General features: G+C 39.0%; 2 protein-coding genes across 2 annotated transcripts; both read right to left on the bottom strand.

Moving 5' to 3' along the window:
• Positions 1 to 3,306: 3,306 nt before the first annotated feature.
• LOC110909232 (UDP-glycosyltransferase 91D2) lies at positions 3,307 to 4,912 on the bottom strand. The gene has a single exon (XM_022154268.2). The coding sequence runs from the start codon at positions 4,868 to 4,870 to the stop codon at positions 3,419 to 3,421; it is 1,452 nt and encodes a 483-aa protein (XP_022009960.1). The 5' UTR covers positions 4,871 to 4,912; the 3' UTR covers positions 3,307 to 3,418.
• A 6,404-nt stretch (positions 4,913 to 11,316) lies between these two features.
• On the bottom strand, positions 11,317 to 12,780 carry LOC110905833 (UDP-glycosyltransferase 91D2). The gene has a single exon (XM_022151294.2). The coding sequence runs from the start codon at positions 12,778 to 12,780 to the stop codon at positions 11,329 to 11,331; it is 1,452 nt and encodes a 483-aa protein (XP_022006986.1). The 3' UTR covers positions 11,317 to 11,328.
• Between the last annotated feature and the right edge of the window lie 6,752 nt (positions 12,781 to 19,532).

Consider the following 19,532-nt stretch of genomic DNA (forward strand, 5'->3'; position numbering starts at 1 on the left):
CTCTGGTTGGTTTTAGAGATCCAAAAAACATGGATGGATATCTAAAACTAAAAGCTATACAAGCTGAAATACTTGAATGCGAAGGAGAAAATGACAATGTGGTTTCAAGTCATTATCAGTTTTTACTCACCAAAGTCAAGCTCCTAGAAGACTATGCTAGAGATTTGAGTAAAGAAATGTCAAATTTACCTCCAGAAGTTGGCCTGCAAAAGGATCTGAGAAAAGACATTCTGGCACTAATCATGAGTGAGAAGTTCTACCCTGCCAAGGAAGAACAATTCCAAGATTGGCCACTTGTTGCTCTTAAGACAGAACTCAATAGAATTGAAAGAACAAAAAGAGATCCAAGCATGAAAAGGTCAGCACCAAACTGACGTAAATACAAAAAGGCTATTGATGATCTTACCTTGGAGTATAAAAGAAAGAAACAAGAGTTGGTTGATGCAAAGGTTGGAACTGCCAAGGCCATAGCAAAATGGACAAAGCAGTACACTGATGAAGCTTATGAAAGGCTGAGAAAAAGGAGAGAAATAGATCCTAGTCTTCTAAAGAAGCCTGATTACAAAACCATTGACAAGTCAAAGAAGTAGGTCCACCCACACTTTTGAACCACTGTTCACATCATCAGATACCTCTGTCATTATGTTAAACCAAAGAAAGAGGCAAAAGCTGACTGATGCAGAAGAGAAAAAGCAAGAAGTTGTGTATTTTAAAGAGGCCATCAAGAGAATGGCACTTAAAGATGACAGCTCAGCAAAAGCTGACTGATGCAAAAGATTTTCAATAATGAATGGTTTTGGCATCATCTGTTCCAGGGGAAGATTGTTGGGGTTGAACCCTACAGAGGAACATATGATAAAAACCAAAACTGGTTCAGTACAACAAGATCCACAATAAGCAGTGTTTACACTAAGCTTTCCCCTTGACAATGGCTCCAACATCTGATATACTCTAAGTACTGGTCTTGTAAACAACTGTTAAGTCAAAGCACTGATGAAGCATAAAGATTAAAGCTCAAACTACTGATGGGATCCAAGCACTGTTGAAGACCAAGCACTGTCCATTCAAGGTCTGATCACCCTTTGAAGAAAGCACTGATGCTCAACATAAGTGCTTAGATTACAACAGTGGAATGAAGAATCAGTGTTTATGTATCAATAGTTTGAATATAATCAGTGTCAGTTGTTATAGAATCAGTGTTTATGCGCAACATCTGATTGACTTTTGGTCAACATCTGTTTGAATTTTGGTCAACATCTTATTTTGTAAAGAAGTACAAAAACAAACATTTTTACAAAATCCCAAATCACCCTATCATGTAAGTGCATTGAAGTAAAAGTGGAAATGATATTATACATGTGGTCCTGTTGTGCTTTTGTTTGACCTCTAATATGGGTTCATGATCTAATCCGATGATTTAAAGACATTGTTGTTGAATCGAATGAGATGGTTGATGTAATGTGGTCGTATTAGTAACAAATAGTAATTAATATAACTAAGTTTCCCGAGCCTGGAAAGCAATCCCGGGTAAAAACCTAGTATATATATATAAGCTAGGAGTTTGCTACAAAATCCAAATTTCCTAAAAAGTGTAAAAGGTCATAAAACATTATAATGTCAACCATAAAACATATCAAAAACCACAAATAACATAATGAAGATTAACAAAACATCATATATGTGGGTTTTGTGTTGTGTTTTAGATGATAAGGCTCTGATTATGAAATGACAAACATTATTGTGTCTTATGTTGATTAGCATATTGTGTATATTCATAGTTTTACGATGGTGTGTTTGAAGTTTTTATGGACTATTAGGGTTTGAATATGGTGTTTTAGTAATCTTCACATTGTTATTTGTAGGTTTTAGGTGTGTTTTATGACTGAAATTATAGTGTTTTATGAACTTTTACACTTTTTAGAAAAATTTGGACTTTAAAGTCAAACCCCAATATATATATGTGTGTATATATATATTTACATACATATATATATATATATATATATATATATATGTATATTCATATAGTCTCTATGTGTGTTGTGTGAGAGAGGTTAAATGGTGAAAAAAAATAGAGAACACATGTTAAATATAACATAAAGAGTGAAATACCAAAATGGTCATTGAGTCTACGCTACTTCTGCCCCTTGAATCCCAAATGAAACCTTTTGTATATGGTCCTTAAGGTTTCATGTTTGGTGTGATTTTTATTCAATTGCCAAACTGAGATAGAATTATCTATTAACTTTTCCCTTTTTGTCATTTTCCACATTTAATTGAAAGGTATAATCGTCATTTTTTTGCCATAAAATATTTTAATCAAATGAGGAAAACAACAAAAAAAGAAGAGAAGTTAATAGAAATTTCTAACTCAGTTTGCTAATTGTATGAAAATGACAACAAAAATAAAACTCCAGGGATCCAAATACCAAAAAAATTATTTTTGAACTAGAGTAAACTGCCAAAATGGTCAATGAGGTTTGGTCACTTTTGCCACTTTAGTGCAAAACTCAAAACTTTTGAATCTGAGTCCCTTTGGTTTCAATTTTGTTGCTATTTTCATTCAAAATCAAAATCTGGTCAGATTTTTCAGTTAACATCCAGTTTTTTTTTTTTGTCTTTTTCATCTCTTTTAATGAAGGACAAAATGATCAGATTTTTTTAATTTGTTATACTAAAACGTTAAAATACTATTTTGCCCTTAATTAAAAGGGCGAAAAAAGACAAAAAACTAGGTGTTAACTGAAAAATCTTACTAAATTTAAATTTTGGATGTAAAAATGGCAAAAAACAAATTGAAACCACGCGGACCCAGATTCAAAAATTTTGAATTTTAGACTAAAGTGGCCAAACCTTAGGAACCATTTTAACAGTTTACTCTTTAAACAAAAGTGGTAAAAGTGACCTAAACTAAGACGATTTGACATTTACTCTAACATAAAAATTCAATTAAACATGTTAAAAGGTTTTTGTTTTTAAGAAAAATTTAAAGTTGAATGTAAAACCGTGTAAAAGTTATTCTAATAAAAAAAATCATTTTTTAAACAAATAATTTACCTTTTTAAGTGTTTTTAAGCATATGTAGATGTGTGTTTTGTTATTGACATTTATGTTGTATAGTGTGGCGGTGCTTTGTTGTAGTTGAAAAACGCTAGGGTTGTAAATCAGTCAACCTAAGTCTAAGCTGTCTAAATTCAAGCTGAAGCTCAAGCTCGTAGCATATAATAGGTGTACTCTAAATATCAAATAGATGAAAAACAAAATCCACAAACATACAGAAACATCATTTTGCTAAAAACACGAATATACAAAACACACGTTGCTTGTTATTTCATATATGCAAAGCAAAATACTTGAATTATTTCAAACAACATTTGATCATCGAAACTAACCAAAAAAACTTACGTACTTCATATGGTTAGGTTTCATTGTTGATAGCAACAACACGCCTCTTCTTTTCCAAATAGTCTATGAAGTGGTTAATATACCTTTTTTCCAGCTTAGTGTCTCCGAATATTTCACTCAACTCCATAGCATTCGCCTTGTAGATCTTCCCTTCATCACTGACTACAGCTGACCTCAGCGCTCTGGCCACCGACTCCTTGGTGAAGGAGCCATCTTCTTCATTTCTAGGTACCTCTATTCCCACCTGTTTGTCCACCAGTATACGAGCATTCAGACCTTGGTCCACCAAAAATGGTAGCATAATTAGAGGGTGACCAAACATTAGCCCTTCCACAATTGAGCTCCACCCACAGTGAGTCAAGAAACCACCCACCGATGCATGGCTCAGTATTTGTAACTGAGGTGCCCAACTCGTCCACACCACCGCACGGTGACGAGTTCGTTCCAAGAACCCGTCTGGCAACTCCACCGAGTTTGACTCATTGGAACCTGCGGGTTTTCTAAGAGCCCAAAAGAATGGCAACCCGGAAAGCTCGAGACCCAGAGCTAACTCTGCCAGCTCGCTTTTGCTAACCATAACCTCACTTCCTAACGCCACGTACACCACATGACCTTTTTGTTGACCATCGAGCCACGCCTTGACTGTCATCCACGTGTCATTTTTCTCTTCGCCGACGGTGGTGGGTGTTTCGGGTGGCATTAACCCCACGGGTATCACAGGTAGTTGGTGTAGCTTCTCTAAAAGAGTTAGCCATTGAGGTTCGAATTCATAGCAGTGTCTTATGAACATACAATCGGATCCTTTCAAAACCATACCCGAACGATATGTATCCGACACTCCAGAAGCATTTACTGAAAAGCCACCAAGCAACCAACTGGCTTCATGCTTCCGGTAGCATAGTTTGCTCGGAAAAGGAACCCACTTGGGTGGTGTCAAGAAATCCTCAGCCTTTGTTCGACCATCGGAACTATTTATCAAGTCGTCGGATGATGGTCCTATAAAAGCGCCAAACCACGCGTTGACAATCGAGAAGTAGGCCCGTGAGATTCCAAGCCCAGCCGCAACGGACGGCAGCCAGTAGGGAGCAAAATCGTAAATAATCCAGTCTGGAGACTCTTCCTCAAGAAACCGAGTGACCTCCGGGAGAAGACCGTCAAAAGCCTTCTTGAGGTAAGGAATATCATCAGTGTGGACGTCCATGGTGGCCTCTGCATTACGGGGCAGCTCTGGAACATGTGGAAGAGTAAGTTTAACAAGATTTATGAGTGGGGAGAGGTGGGAAGGGAGGGTGGGGAGACGTTGTATGTTTCTGGTGGTCGAAAGAAACGAGACTCTGTGACCCTTTTGAGCTATGAGTTTGGAGAGTTCAAGGAAAGGGATGATGTGACCGAAAGCAAGCCATGGGAACATGGCTACATGAAGCTGCTTACGGCCGTGTAAGGAGTCGGTCTCGGTGGTAGGCATTGCTGTAATGATACGGACGGTTCGGCCTGCCTTTGATTTTGGATTTATAGACCGATAAATCCAATGTTGTTGTCCATTTCCCATTTTATTTTATATTAACTTTAAATTGTAAACGGTATGTTTGGGAATCCTCTAGAGTCGATTCATGATTATCACTTTGGAAATCTATACTTTGGTTTAAAAATCATTTGAATAAATATTTATCGTTAATTTGAAAAATACAAAGAGATATGTTTTTATTGAACAGACTACCGCCAAATTTGAATTTTAAGATGATGTACTATGATCTATCGTTTTTAGTTGCGTTTTATCCCCATTTTAGGACTTTTAGAAACATAAATTATACCAATACATGGTTCAAACTTATATCAGTTGTGCTCTTCTAGAGAAATATATGATTTTTTTTTCTACATATTTACACACCTTAATGCCTATTTCCACACCTTTCTAGACGTCTCGTATAGGGCTATACGAGGCGTATAGGGTTGCTTTTCCCAACCAGCTTCTGCACCTCGTACAACGTCACATCAGTCACATCAGACGGGGAGTCTAGGCCTGTACGAGGGAGCAATACGAGGGTATTTAGACGCCTCGTATAGGCCTATACGAGGCGTCTTACTGACTGATTTGACTATGTGTCTGACATGTGACTTAAAGGCATACGGGGAGTCTAGAGCTATACGAGGCGTCTATATCTCACATAAAATGCAACATACAGTGCATTCTTGGTCCACACCCGAGCATTCAACAAACACACACATTCACACATTCTATTTCTTCTTGTATTTATTCGAAAGACACTCTTGTTGTTTGTATTTGCATTCTTATCATCCCGGAGTGTTGAAATGTCATCATATTGGGACGGCAACTATATCTTCGGGCAGTATTCTAGCGACAACTGGGTCCACGAAAGCGTTCCGGTAACAGTTATTAGCTTAAATGTTTTAATTACTTGTTGTTTTAGTTAATTATTTACTAATGATGATACGGTTGTCTATTTTGGAGGAGTCTGGCGTTCCCGATTCTAATGAGCAAGAGTAGGTTGTGTCTAGTATACAAGGAAAACAAAACAGACCGTTTCTAGATTTGAACAAACATCCTCCTGTTGATGAAACAGCCCCCGTAGATGACTCATACCATGCTGGTGGATACGGAGGAGACGGTGGATACGGAGGAGACAGTAGATACGGAAGAGACGGTGGTCATCAGCAATTCATTTCCCCGGGCACTCCTTACGTTCATCAAAACAATCCGGACGTTGGAGGATATGGTGGATATGGTGGTTATGGTGGATATGGTAGATATGGTGGTGAGGCACCTCCCATCCTGGACAGTTCGTACTTAAAAAAAAGCAGGTATAAATTACTATTTTATTATTATTATTATTTTTATTGTTATTATTATTTTATTATTATTATTATTATTTTATTATTATTTTATTATTATTATTATTATTGTCGATGTTACAGGTTTTCAACTCTTTAGATGACTAAAGAAACGGATACAAGAAAAAGCAAACGCGGATGGTTTCGTTATTGTCACCCGTCGATCAAAGAAAATCGGGGGAAGAACCGGGAGAGTATGGCTTGAATGTGATCGTGGTGGTGAGCACCAGACTATAGCAACACTTAGAAAAGTCAGAAGCAAAAAAACCGGTTGCCTGTTTTACCTGTTGGCTGTGCGAAACCACCCGTATGAAACCTGGGAGATAAAAGACAGAAAAATTGAACATAACCACGAACTTTGTGAGGACCTGTCGGCCCACGGGCTATGGTTGATCCACCGAAGACCCCATACGGAACAATGGGAAGATATGTACTTCCCATGTCTACAATGGTATACATCGATAATGAATCCTCCGCCAAGATCAAACCCCAGTCTTAATTACATCAATAGTGATACGGAAGAATGATTTTTGTAATTAATAGTATTTTTGTAATTAATAGTATTTTTTTTGTATTAATTCCTATAATTTTCTACAATTTCTATAATTTTTTTATAATTTCTATCATTTTTCTATAATTAGAATTGATTAAAACAGGTTAATAACATTTTTATAAAATTTATATAATTTTTTTATATTTAGAATTGATTAAAACAGCTTATTTGAAAATTTTCTAAAAAAAATTAAAAATATACGCCTCGTATATATCTAGACGCATCGTATATAATTGGTCAAAAGACCATTCTGCCCCTGATATGCCCCCATTCTAGGCTTAAATGAGGGGCTAAAAGGTCATTTTAGCATGACCATACGCCTCGTATAGAGCCGTATGGGTCGTCCTTAAGAGCGGGATTATTAAAATTTGAATTTTGAAAATTTGAATTTCAAAGTTTGAATTTATCAGAAATGTACGCCTCGTATAGGCCTGGACGGGTAGTCTATATGGGCGGCAACATTTTTTTTTTTAAATTTGAATTTTGAAAATCTTTTGTTTAATTACCAATACACCCCTTTAAAGACCCCAGTATAGGCCTTCAACAGGGGCTTAAAGGTAATTTACCACCCTAGACGACGCGTATAGGTCTATACGACCAATACATATTGGGCGACAACTGTTTCCCTTTTTCTTTTTTAATTATTAAAAATATCTTTATTAAATTACTATTTTACCCCTTTAAAGCCCTCATTATAGGCCTTAGTCAGGAGTAAAATGGTAATTAACCATTCCAGAATATCTTTATAGGTTGGTTAATTACCATTTTGCCCCTGATTAAAAAGCCTATACTATGGGATTTACAGGGGCAAAATGGTCATTTAACAAAAAGCACAGACGGGTCGTCTAGCTCTATACGAGGCGTCTATGCCTCGTATATGGGGGGAAGACCTAGACGACCCACATTATCACCCAAAACAAAACACACACACATATACGGTGCATAGAGGTTTATACGCCTCGGATACGTATTTGGACCGTATTTTCGAAGATTTGAGGCATCCCTGGTACGTATTTCTTCCCGTAGTTTTGTATTTTAGCCTTGTTTTTGCCATTAGACCGTAGGTTTGCCCGTAGTTTAGGTTTTGTTGGGTTTGAGGTTTTTGGGTTGAGGTTGAAGATGAAGATGGTAGAACAGGAAGCCCCGTATACCTCTATACGAGGCAGATACGAGGCACTGTATTTTTTTTAATTATTATTATTGTTATTATTATTATTATTGTTATTATTATTATTTTTATTATTATTATTATTGTTATTATTATTATTTATTTATTATTATTATTGTTATTATTATTTAATATTATTATTATTATTTATTATTATTATTATTATGTTGTTATTATTATTATTATTTAATATTATTATTATTATTATTATTGTTATTATTATTATTATTGTTTATTATTATTATTATTTATTATTATTATTATTTATATATTATTAATATTATTATTATTTATTATTATTGTTATTAATATTATTATTATCATTTATTAGTATTATTAATGTTATTATCTTTTATATTATTATTATTATTATTGTTTTTATACGTATACGGTATTTATTTGCAGATTGATTATGGAGGACGATGACATTCAGTTAGAGCTTGATGGGGCACTGCCGGGGGGTCAGCCGGTTTAGCAGGGTCCACGACGAAGACGGCTATTGCCTCCGGATACGCTGCAGGGTCACCCGTATCTAGAGTTTCCCGACGGCACCGATGTCGCCCGTCATTGCCAGAAGCTTAGAAGGATGGACATTGGATCGCATTCAACGATCGACTGGGATGCGATAGATGCGATTGGTGAGACGGCTAGAGTGCGTCGGTTTATACCTGTCGATTCGCCGTGGCATCGTCTTTTTGATTTGGCGCACACGCCGAGCTACAGGGATATGCTGGTCGAGTTCCTTTCATCATTCACATTTCACCCTCCTGGGGTCCTAGTGCCGCTTCCGCACCCAGATGCTCCCCCTCCGCCTAAGGTTTCTTTCAGGCTCGCTGGCGTTTTGCGTTCGATGACGCTAGCAGAGTTTGCGGTGCATTGTGGTTTATACATGCAGGGGGAGATCGAGACTGAGATTTACACAGCGGGGCTAGTGGTGGTTGACAGACCCACTCTTTTAGGATTTTGGCAGGTGATTGCGGGGGCAAATCATTGGAAGCACGAAAAGTCGAAGGGGAGGGTGTCGTTTATTAAGGACCCACTGTACAGGTACGTACGTTTATTACGGCAATTATTGTGATTATGTGTATTGTTTATTAATCTCTGTTTCTGTATTTCGCTAACACTATCTGCAGGTATATGCACCATATGCTCGCTACTTCTATTGCAGCGCGCGGCTACAGCCGTGAGTGGTGTACGTCTACAGATCTTTTTTTCTTTTATTGTTTGTTGTACAGGAGGCCGTGCGCACTAGCACACGGTCTAGCCCAGTACTACGCCTCCGCCCATCACCGGCAGGAGCGTGGATTTTTGTATGGCGGGGCGTACGTGACCGTCATTGCCCGTTCATTGGGCCTCGTACTACACCAGGACCCACATCAACGGACGCCGCCAGTCATGCCGACGCGGATGGGTTTTCAGTCGCTGTGGGGGATGAAGCTGCTCAAGAAGTTCCCCGTTGGCCCGCGGTTTAAAGACCGCGATGGGGGCATATGGAGACAGGAACCCCTACCAGAGCAGTTCGAGCCCGTCTACCCTCCGCCAGATCCTGCTGATGCAGTGCCCGTGGAGGACCCCTCCGGAGGATGTAGACGGTGCAGCGGTGCCACAGCCACCGCCACCTCCCAAGGCGCCTCAGTTTCCACGTCACGTTATTCCAGGTCATGCCTCAGGAGCTGCGCTACATCCGGGTGTACGAGCCGAGCTTGACAGGCTCAACGATTTGGTAGGTTGGCTGGTACGGGCCGAGCAGTATAGACGAGAGAGAGAGAGGGATTACCTCTGATACCGCTTCCACCGGCTCGAGCACCACATCAGCAGCAGCAGCCGCAGCAGCAGCAGCAGCATCAGGATTCAGATTTGGATTTGGATGCATAGACCTGTTGTTTTTATTTTTATTATGGATGTACAAACTTATCTTATATATTTTTGTTATGGATGTACAAAGTTATCTTATATATGTCATATTTATGTTTGTTTTCAGTTATTCGGTTACCTAATGATTGTTGTCTTAAATTGAGATAATACGGAAACAAAATATGTTTTGAATATAATAGGAAACAATATTTGAACGAGATAAAATTTTAATCGGAAGAATAATATTTAAAAAAGTAAAATCTTAAAAATATTATAATATTTAATCGATATAATATATTTAAAGAGCCGATTTTTAAAATAGTTGATTTTTAAAAAACAATAACTTTTTTATAGTGTAAAAAAAAAATTTAAAACCAAAAAAAATTTAACCAAAAAACACATTTTCAAAAAGTATCAAAAAAACCATACCAAAACCCACCAAAAAACCCCTTATTTCAGGCAAAAAAAAAAAAAAAAAAAACCCCAAGCATAAGACGCCTCGTATAGGGCTGTACTCTTCGTATATGTTTTCTTAAACTTTGCGCCTGACACCCTCTGAGACCCCCTTGAATCACTGCTTAGACGCCTCGTATAGCCCTATACGAGGCGTCTAGGGCACAAAAAGTGTGAAAATAGGCGCAGAGGGTGTCCGGATAACCCAAGCCTTTTTTTTTTTTAATTTAAAGTTGGCGCCCTGTGTATGTTTATTGAGTTCCATTTGTAGCATGTTGACTTTCAGTATCACGTGACAAATTACATGTATACTGCCTAAAGACAAAGAAATATGTAACTCATAAGGGTATCCGGAGTGCATGCGGGAGGTGAGCGGGGAAGGGAGTTGCCGCGAGGGGAATGTGCCGCCAACACTCGAACCACCTGAGGTGCAGTGGCGGACCCAGGAATTATTTGCTAGGGGTGCGGATGAGTGGCTCAAGCATATTTTCAAGGGGTGCGATCGGATTTTTTGCCTAAAATATACACTAAATTTTTTTTTCAAGGGGTGTGCCCGCCCACCTTGGGCATAACCTAGGTCCGCCAATGCTGAGGTGAACTCAGAATTCGGTAAATTGTTACCGCATGCAGGAAGAGGAGGGAGAGGAGTTAATGGTGGGTCTCATTCTCTTTTAACCAATAATACATTTTTCTTTTTTTTTAAAAAAAATGGTTTGGGTGAAACCACCCCTTGTTATTAAGTACTTAAGGAGAGTTGAAGAGGGGACTTGACATGGACGAATTTGATTGGCTCCGGTAAGAGGAGTTGAGGGGCAGCACCCTTCTCATGTTTAGTGAGTGGCGCATTTTCATCACCCCTTTACCATTACATAGGACCTAAAACACAAAAAGATCTAACTGAAAAAAAAACACGATAACCTTCAAAACACACTGTGATTAAACGTAACAAACTGGTTATGTGAGACAAGAAAATCAAAATACTTGAACTATTACAAACAACTGTTGATCATGTAAACAAACCCAACAACTCACGTACTCCATATGGTTATGCTTCATCGTTTATAGCAACCACACCTCTCTTCTTTTCCAAATAGTCTATAAAGTTGTTTATATACCGTTTTTCCAGATTAGTGTTGCTGAATATTTGACTCAACTCCATGGCATTCGCCTTGTAGATCTTCCCTTGATCTTCGACTACAACCGACTTCAGCGATCTGGCTACGGACTCCTTGGTGAAGGAGCCATCTTCTTCATTTCTTGGTACCTCGATTCCCACCTGTTTATCCACAAGTATTCGAGCATTTAGACCTTGGTCCACCAAAAACGGTAGCATTATTAGAGGGTGACCGAACATTAATCCTTCCACAATTGAACCCCAACCACAATGAGTCAAGAAGCCACCCACTGACTCATGGCTCAGTACTTGTAACTGAGGTACCCAACTCGTCCACACCACTCCACGGTCACGGGTTCGTTCCAAGAATCCCTCTGGCAACTCTATTAAGTTCGACTCGGTGGAACCTACTGGTTTTCTAAGAGCCCAAAAGAATGGCAATCCGGAGAGCTCGAGACCCAAAGCTAACTCAGCCAGCTCGCTTTTGCTTAACATAACCTCACTTCCTAATGCCACATACACCACACGACCATTTTGTTGACCATCAAGCCATTTCTTGATAGTCACCCACGTCGCATCTTTCTCATCACCGACGTGGGTGGGTGTTACAGGTGGCATTAACCCCACGGGTATCACTGGTAGTTTGAGTAGCTTCTCTAAAAGGGTTAGCCATTGCGGTTCGAACTCATAACAATGTCTGATAAATATACAATCAGATCCCTTTAAAACCATTCCCCCACGATATGCATCCGAAACACCAGAAGCATTAACAGAAAGGTTGCCCACCATCCAACTGGCCTCATGCTTCCGATAGCAAAGTTTGCTCGGAAAGGGAACCCATTTTGGCGGTGCCAAGAAATCATTAGCGATCGTTCGATCATCAGAACCATTTATCAAGTCATCGGGCGAAGGTCCCTGAAAAGCGATGAACCATGCGTTGATAATCGAGAAGAAGGCTCGCGAGATTCCAAGGCCAGCCACGACTGATGGCAACCAGTAGGGAGCAAAATCATAAATAATCCAGTCCGGAGACTCTTCCTCAAGAAAACGAGTGACATCCGGCTGAAGACCATCAAAGGCTCTCTTGAGGTAAGGAATATCATCAGTGCCGATGTCCATTGTGGCCTCTGCATTATGGGGCAGCTCTTGAATACGTGGAAAAGTGAGTTTAACAAGATTTATGAGTGGTGAGAGGTGGGAAGGGAGGGTGGGAAGACGTTGTATGTTTCTAGTGGTCGAAAGAAACGAGACTTTGTGACCATTTTGGGCTATGAATTTGGAGAGTTCGAGGAAAGGGATGATGTGACCGAAAGCAAGCCATGGGAACATCACCACATGAAGCTGCTTACGGTCATTTGAAGAGTTTGTCTCGGTGGTAGCCATTGCTGTGAATGCTCGCGGTTTGGCCTGCCTTTGGTTTTGGATTTATACAGTTACAGAGATGCGTTCAATATTGGAGTGCCGTTTTCCATTTTGTTTCCATGTTTATAAATATTTGTAAATCGTCTCGAGTCAATTCATGTTATCACATTGGAAATCTATCTTTGGTTTTAAGGTGGTGTATTATGACCTATCATTTAAGTACGTTGAGTTTTATTCCTATTTTAGGACATTTAGAAAGATAAACGCAGCCAATACATGGTTCAACCTTGTATCCGTCGTGCTCCTTCTAGCAGCATTTGATTTTCTTTTATACAATTGATTTTTATTTTATTGTTCGTCAAGAATTGGCACCTCAGCTAGTAACTAGTAATCATCAAATTAACATCTTTCTTTAAAGTATTTTCAATATTTTTGTCATATTTCAAAAATCAAGTCTTGACACGATTAAGTTTGTAACTGTATGTAACTTACCCAATTTTAACCTTTACAAAACATGTAACAGGAAGTTCTTATAAAGATTCTTCCTAAAGTTAATTGTACACTTTCACATTAAAAAAAAAATCAATCGTTAAATGGAGTTCTCACGAGTTTTCTTAATAAGAAAGATTTTCTCATAATCATTCCCCTCTATAAATATGCAAGCTTTCTGCTTTGACATTTATTGTGTCAACTTTCTTTTGCCAAAACTTACTAACAAATTTACATCAAGTCACATAAGGGTGGACAGAGTGCCCCTTTCTACTATCCTAGCTCTATCTGATCCTGCACCACCACATCATTTTTACCCCAAATTACTAATACTTTCACTTAAAATAAAATTATACATAATTCAAACTAAATACAAATAAAAAAAACATAATTCGAATAAAAATTCTAATAAACTATCCCCCGTCCGACTCGAGTAGGTAGGGTATATCTTGAGTTGCAAGATGTGCCACAAGATAAGATAAATCAAAGTCGAAAATGCGTACCCAAAACCATGAACTCACCAAGGGCAGTGTCGTCCAAAACGGGCTGAACCGGAGTGTCCTGTATGTGAATCGGTGAGAAAACCTTTCCCTCTTCCTTTAGGATTATGTTGTGCAATATAATGCACACAGCCCACATGGGTGATGCTTGTCGTCTAGTGATGTGTTGGTCTATTTAATTTAATAACTCTTACCACATTTTAGGTGGGTTAACTTAACAACTTTTAGAGACTTGCACCTAGCTTTAAATTTACAAGAAATGATTTTTTACTTAGGCTAGACACACAAAATAGGCAAACGTACCTATCATTTGTAATAGAGTTTTAAGTAAGAACCAAGTATCGTACCCAAAGGATACGAATTTCAATAGTTACTCTAAATTACCAACTAGTTTAATTAATTATCTTTTGTTATTTATATATTAAAACCAAAAAATAAAAGCAAGTAATAGATTATTAGTAGGGAATATCAAAAGCACAAAGAGTGTTGTGGATTTCCGAATCCACTTGGCATAAGTTATAGTTATTTTATTGGCAAAAGGTGAGGTTAATTAACTCAAAGAAATGGCTTCTAGCTAAGGTTTCTGACGAATTTTTGTTAGATTGACAAGATGTGATTTTATGGTTAAAATAGAATTAGAGCCGGCTAAAGATAATTCATTGCTCAATCTTAGAGAAATGTTCTTTTTGAGGAACAATCCCCTAATCTTATAGAAAATTTGGACTTTTAATAAGGTTTACAAATCAGATTTTTTTACAAAAAAGAACAACTTTTTGTAGATGTTTTTACAATGCAGATTTTTAACCCCCCCCCCCCCCCCCCCGCTTTTAAACTTTTTTACGCCCCGGTTTTAAACTTTTTTTACGCCCTAGTTTTAAACTTATCCTCATATACATCAGTATCAAACTCCAACCCACCCGATTTCGGGTTTACGAAATTTCAGAATCTTAACAAACAAACTCAACCAAAATCACGACTCATAGATGTCTCAAATAAGATAAGTTGATACTTATCATCGACTAAAATATAAAAACCAACAACAAAAATCAAAACCATCTCTGGATCTTGAATAAACAGGGTTTGAATCAAAGTTTCCAAAAATCATAGCTGCAAAGTGGGGTTGCAGGTCAAAAACTTACCCTCCACCATCCTTGCCACGCCATCGACATCAATTGTCAGAAAAAAATGTTTTCAACTATTATTGCCAAAAGAAAAAAATGTTTTCAACTATTACCGCATATGAAGAAAGTTAAAATTGCAGATGGGTCTCCATGTATGGATCTAAACACATCCAACTGAACAGAGCAAATCATAGAAACAACAGTGAGCTTCAGCAACTCAACCCATATCTTTATTTCACAACCAACTGAACATAGCAAATCACAGAAACAACAGTGAGCTTCAGACTTAACCCAAAAAGAACCAAAAACTCCTTGTAAACAAACCCGTTTTAAGCAACCAAAGATCAGAACCAGCACTCCAGCAAAAAAATCAAACAAACAAAAGATCAATATCAAAAACAAAGAACAAAAAAACACAGTTTCAAATAATAAAAAACTAAAGAATGGCAATTTACCGATGATATAAAAAATAGGCACCACCGGGATGAAACAAACAAAAGATCAATAACAACCAATGATCGGCACCACCGAGATGAAACAAAAATTTAGAAACTCATCGGCACCACCGGCATCACCCACCTCTACCCACCACCACCACCTAGAGTTCCAATAAGTGAGAAAGAGAGAAAGAGATCTGATTTTTGTGTTATGAGAGAGAGAGAGAGAACTAAACAACCTCCAACGTTCACCACCACACCGCCGCAATCAACCACCTCAAACACCATCGCCCTTCACTCTCGTCACCGTAACAAACACCGTGAACTCCGACCTTCACACTTATTGTCACTCCATCATCTACCACTTGAACCACCACACACCATCGCCGCCTTTACCGACCACCACCACATAGGGTTACGGTAAGTGAGCAAGGAGAGAGAGAGAGAGATCTGATTTCGTGATATGAGAGAGAGAGAAACAGATCTTTTGTGTGATAGAGAGAGAAAAAGAGATCTGATATACACCTCAAAAATCCATATATGTCAGTTTGGTTAATTTACAAAAATACCCCCCAATTATACACACATGTTTAATGAGGTGTCCACTCTTGATTGATTAATATTGGTTACTACGGTTCTCGCAACTGGGGGTGGTTTTCATTTGAACCGATCGCTATATATAAAGACGTATAGTATTTTAACATGGGTTCACCAACTCTTGGACCGTGCCAAGTCTAACATATAGACCGACGAGTCACCTAGACCAAGTTTTGGCTAATCATTGAGGCCTAACATATAGAAGGTGCATGCCAACAGTGATATTCTTGATAAACAAGGGTTGATCACAAGATGTGTTTCCACAAATAGGTCAACCACTTCTCCAAGATCAGATTTCCCTTATTAGGCTATTGGGTATACTTTAACGCCCTTTAACTACATGTAGGCACCACATCACCTACTTGATCCTCTTTCACCTTCATAACACACCAAGGAAATGGTTTAACCCCATTAACTCCCCTTAAAATTAATTAAAATACATATATATAGCATGTTGTTGTGTGTGTACAAATTTTGCAATGCTTGATTCTCTCCCTCTCTCTCCTAGTTAACATCTTAACATGTGAAGTTTTTAATGCCTCTTAACACCCTTTAGGAGCGGTTTAACAAGCGTTAACGGATGCCAACTAGGATTAACACCAATGGATGTTAGAGTATACCAGGTGGCCTTAGTATATGGGTTGTTACACACTATGAGTGTACTAATAAGCTTCACCTCTTTTGGTTATCAAGAACTCCCAAAAGATCAAAGACCAAAACAATCACAAACTCATTACGAAAGAAGAATGGTAGAAGGAATTATTAAAGACACAACACACCTCTTTGCCAAAGATTAAACATTTAATTCATATCAAGCTTCATCTTCAACCCAAGCAACATAAGGAGTTTAGCCTATAATGGCCATAGCTTGTCTATAAACAATGATTATTGAGTGAATCATCATGGATCAAGTATGATAGGATTAAACTACTTCGAAAGGGTTGTTGATTACAAGTACTCTCTCTCTCTCTCTCTCTCTCTCTCTCTCTCTCTCTCAAACTAAGCTATTACAAGTATTTAGTGGAGTGATCCCAAACTCCTTTTGACCTCTAAAGAGCAGAGGTTTAGTGTGTGAAACATCAAAGAGGAATGGGTGAAATGTGATGGTGAAAATGGGCAGCCAAGGCCTTCTATTTATAGGCTGGAAGAGACCAGGTGTGCACGGGCATGCCTAAGGGGCACGACCGTGCCTTGTGAGGATTCCCTAACACTGCTTGTCCTTTTCTGAGTGAGTTTGTTTTATTTTGTTATGGGCACGGACGTGCCTAAGAGGCACGACCGTACATGCTGAGATGTCCACTTATGGCGCACCCTTGGGTGGCGCAGGCGGATGCCATGTCACATGTCGGTACGGCGTGAGCTCCTTAGGCTCATGGCGCACATCATTGGACAAGAATGTGGTCGGTCCGCTTATGGCACACCAGTGGATAAATTAGGCGGATGATGTGGCGCAGGCCTCGCAGGCACGCAACAGGAAGTGCAAGGGCGCGCGAGTGTGAATGGCGCATGACCAGGTGGCGTCCTGGTATGCGTAGCGGCATCTGCATGGCGCAAGGCTATGTGTCCGCGCAGGTTCTAGTGCGGTGCGCGCATATGGCATACGGGCACGTCATTGGCTAGGGCGGAGAGTGCAGGTGGCGCACGAGTATGGATGGCACATGACCAGGTGGCGTCCTGGTATGCGTAATGGCTTCCATGTGATGCGCGACTCCACATGGCGTAGCGTAAGGTCCATGTAGCGTGATGCATGGACTGGCAACACAGTTCAGGCGCGCACATGTTTGCAGCGGAAACAAAACAGCTGGTTGGACTTGGGCGAACTAGCTGTTTCAACTTGTTTAATTCTGTAATGAATGAATATGATAGTTTCGTTGACCATATAAATTCCATTTAAAATAATTAAATCTTGTTTATTACAAGATTTATTGCCTTGTTAATTAGAGAATTAAAGGCAAGGAATGTTTTGATTTGTGAATATGTGTGTGTATATATATATATATATATATATATATATATATATATATATATATATATATATATGAACCTTGGGTTCATATAAGAGATGGACGAAAATGAGAGGATCTCATAAAATTCATTAGAAACATTCACAACCTATTTTAGAGGTGTACTCTAAAATAATTACAACTTCATTTCTTGTTTTTCCATAACACCAAACTATACCCTGTGTAATCTCGGGCGTGAGAGTCATCTCCGGCAGTACAACTACTGCTTCGGTTGTTGTACCCTGGGAGACAGAACCGTCTGAGAGGAGCACGTAATCTGTTTTAAGTGAAGCGTGTTAAGCACGTGACTCAACCACAACCGTCAACTTCAATTTGTTCATCATTGCAGCCAAGAAAGATTGCACACGAGATATGGCAGTCTGGAAGCTGTGCGCGTTAAACCCTATGGCTGTGTTGTTGTGCTGCCCGATACTGCTTGGGCGTATATGCGGAGTTTCGTACAAGAAGGTGTGGTTGAAGTTCTCTAAATACGTCGACTTCAATCAAGATTGGTACAATTATATTGTATTTATATTCGTTTATTTAGTTTTTGTAACCGGTACTGTACTAGTCGAATTTCCCACAAATAACGAGAGTCTCGTTATTTTTTTATTTTATAAATATTTTTTTTAATAAAACGTGAACCTAGTTCCTACACAGTGAAAATCTTTTAGTTCGAGAAATTCGGTACTGCTACCTGGTACTATTTGCTCATCCCTGATCACGGATAGTGTACGAATGACAGTACCAGACAATTTTTTTTGTTAATTTTCTTCAACTTTTAATGATTTTTTTTTTTAGTTTCAGGGGTAGGATGAGCTTGGTGCCAACCGATTCTGAATCGGTACTGGTACCGAAGATACCGGTTACGGTACCGGTATATGAAGGTAAAAACCGGTACCTGTAACACCAAAAGGCGGTACCGAATTGGTACTTAAGTGTAGGTCCGGCTAGGAGGATCTAGTCGCCTAATCCTTGTATACTAACCAACCCGGTTGTGCGGAATCCAACCGGAAAGGCAAACCGAGATAGAACACGCACAAACACGACACACAATATTCACCGATTAACACCACTGTATTAATACGTATGAAAGGTTCGGTTATAAGCTTAATGTTTACAAATGTATTTTGCAAACTCTCTCTAACTCTCGTGTGTGTGTGCTCTCTACAATGTGTTCTCTCTATGTGTTCTATGTCTTTTCTTATCCACAGACAGTGTATTTATAGCACAGACACTACGAATCAGACTCTCACTTGACGAATCACAGCTTGGCGAATCAGGACTCGAAGAAACACAATAAGGTTTGACGAAATTGAAGCATGTTTGACGAAACTAACTTGTTTCGTCAAGACCTCATCTGTTTCGCCAACTTGGGCTTGGGCCCAAGAGATGTTTCGCCAAACAGTTAATAGCCCATGACTATGTTCTTTATATGCTGCCCAAGTCTTGATTCACTAATGGTTGAAGCCCAAGGTCTTTGGTCACGATTTGCTTAGCCCAAAGACTAAGTCACGGACATTTAAGTCTTGGTTCGCTTCAAGTCTTCAAGCGCACGACGGAGGAACGTCGTGATTCAAGCTGAGTTGCGCCGAGTCGAGTCGTGTCCACATCATGTATCAACAA

This window comes from Helianthus annuus, chromosome 14, assembly GCF_002127325.2.
Source record: "Helianthus annuus cultivar XRQ/B chromosome 14, HanXRQr2.0-SUNRISE, whole genome shotgun sequence".
Lineage (NCBI taxonomy): Eukaryota > Viridiplantae > Streptophyta > Magnoliopsida > Asterales > Asteraceae > Helianthus > Helianthus annuus.

Excerpts from the sequence above, each read along its gene's own strand:
- LOC110909232 (XM_022154268.2), bottom strand. The coding sequence starts at position 4,870 with ATGCCTACCACCGAGACCGACTCCTTACACGGCCGTAAGCAGCTTCAT.
- LOC110905833 (XM_022151294.2), bottom strand. The coding sequence starts at position 12,780 with ATGGCTACCACCGAGACAAACTCTTCAAATGACCGTAAGCAGCTTCAT.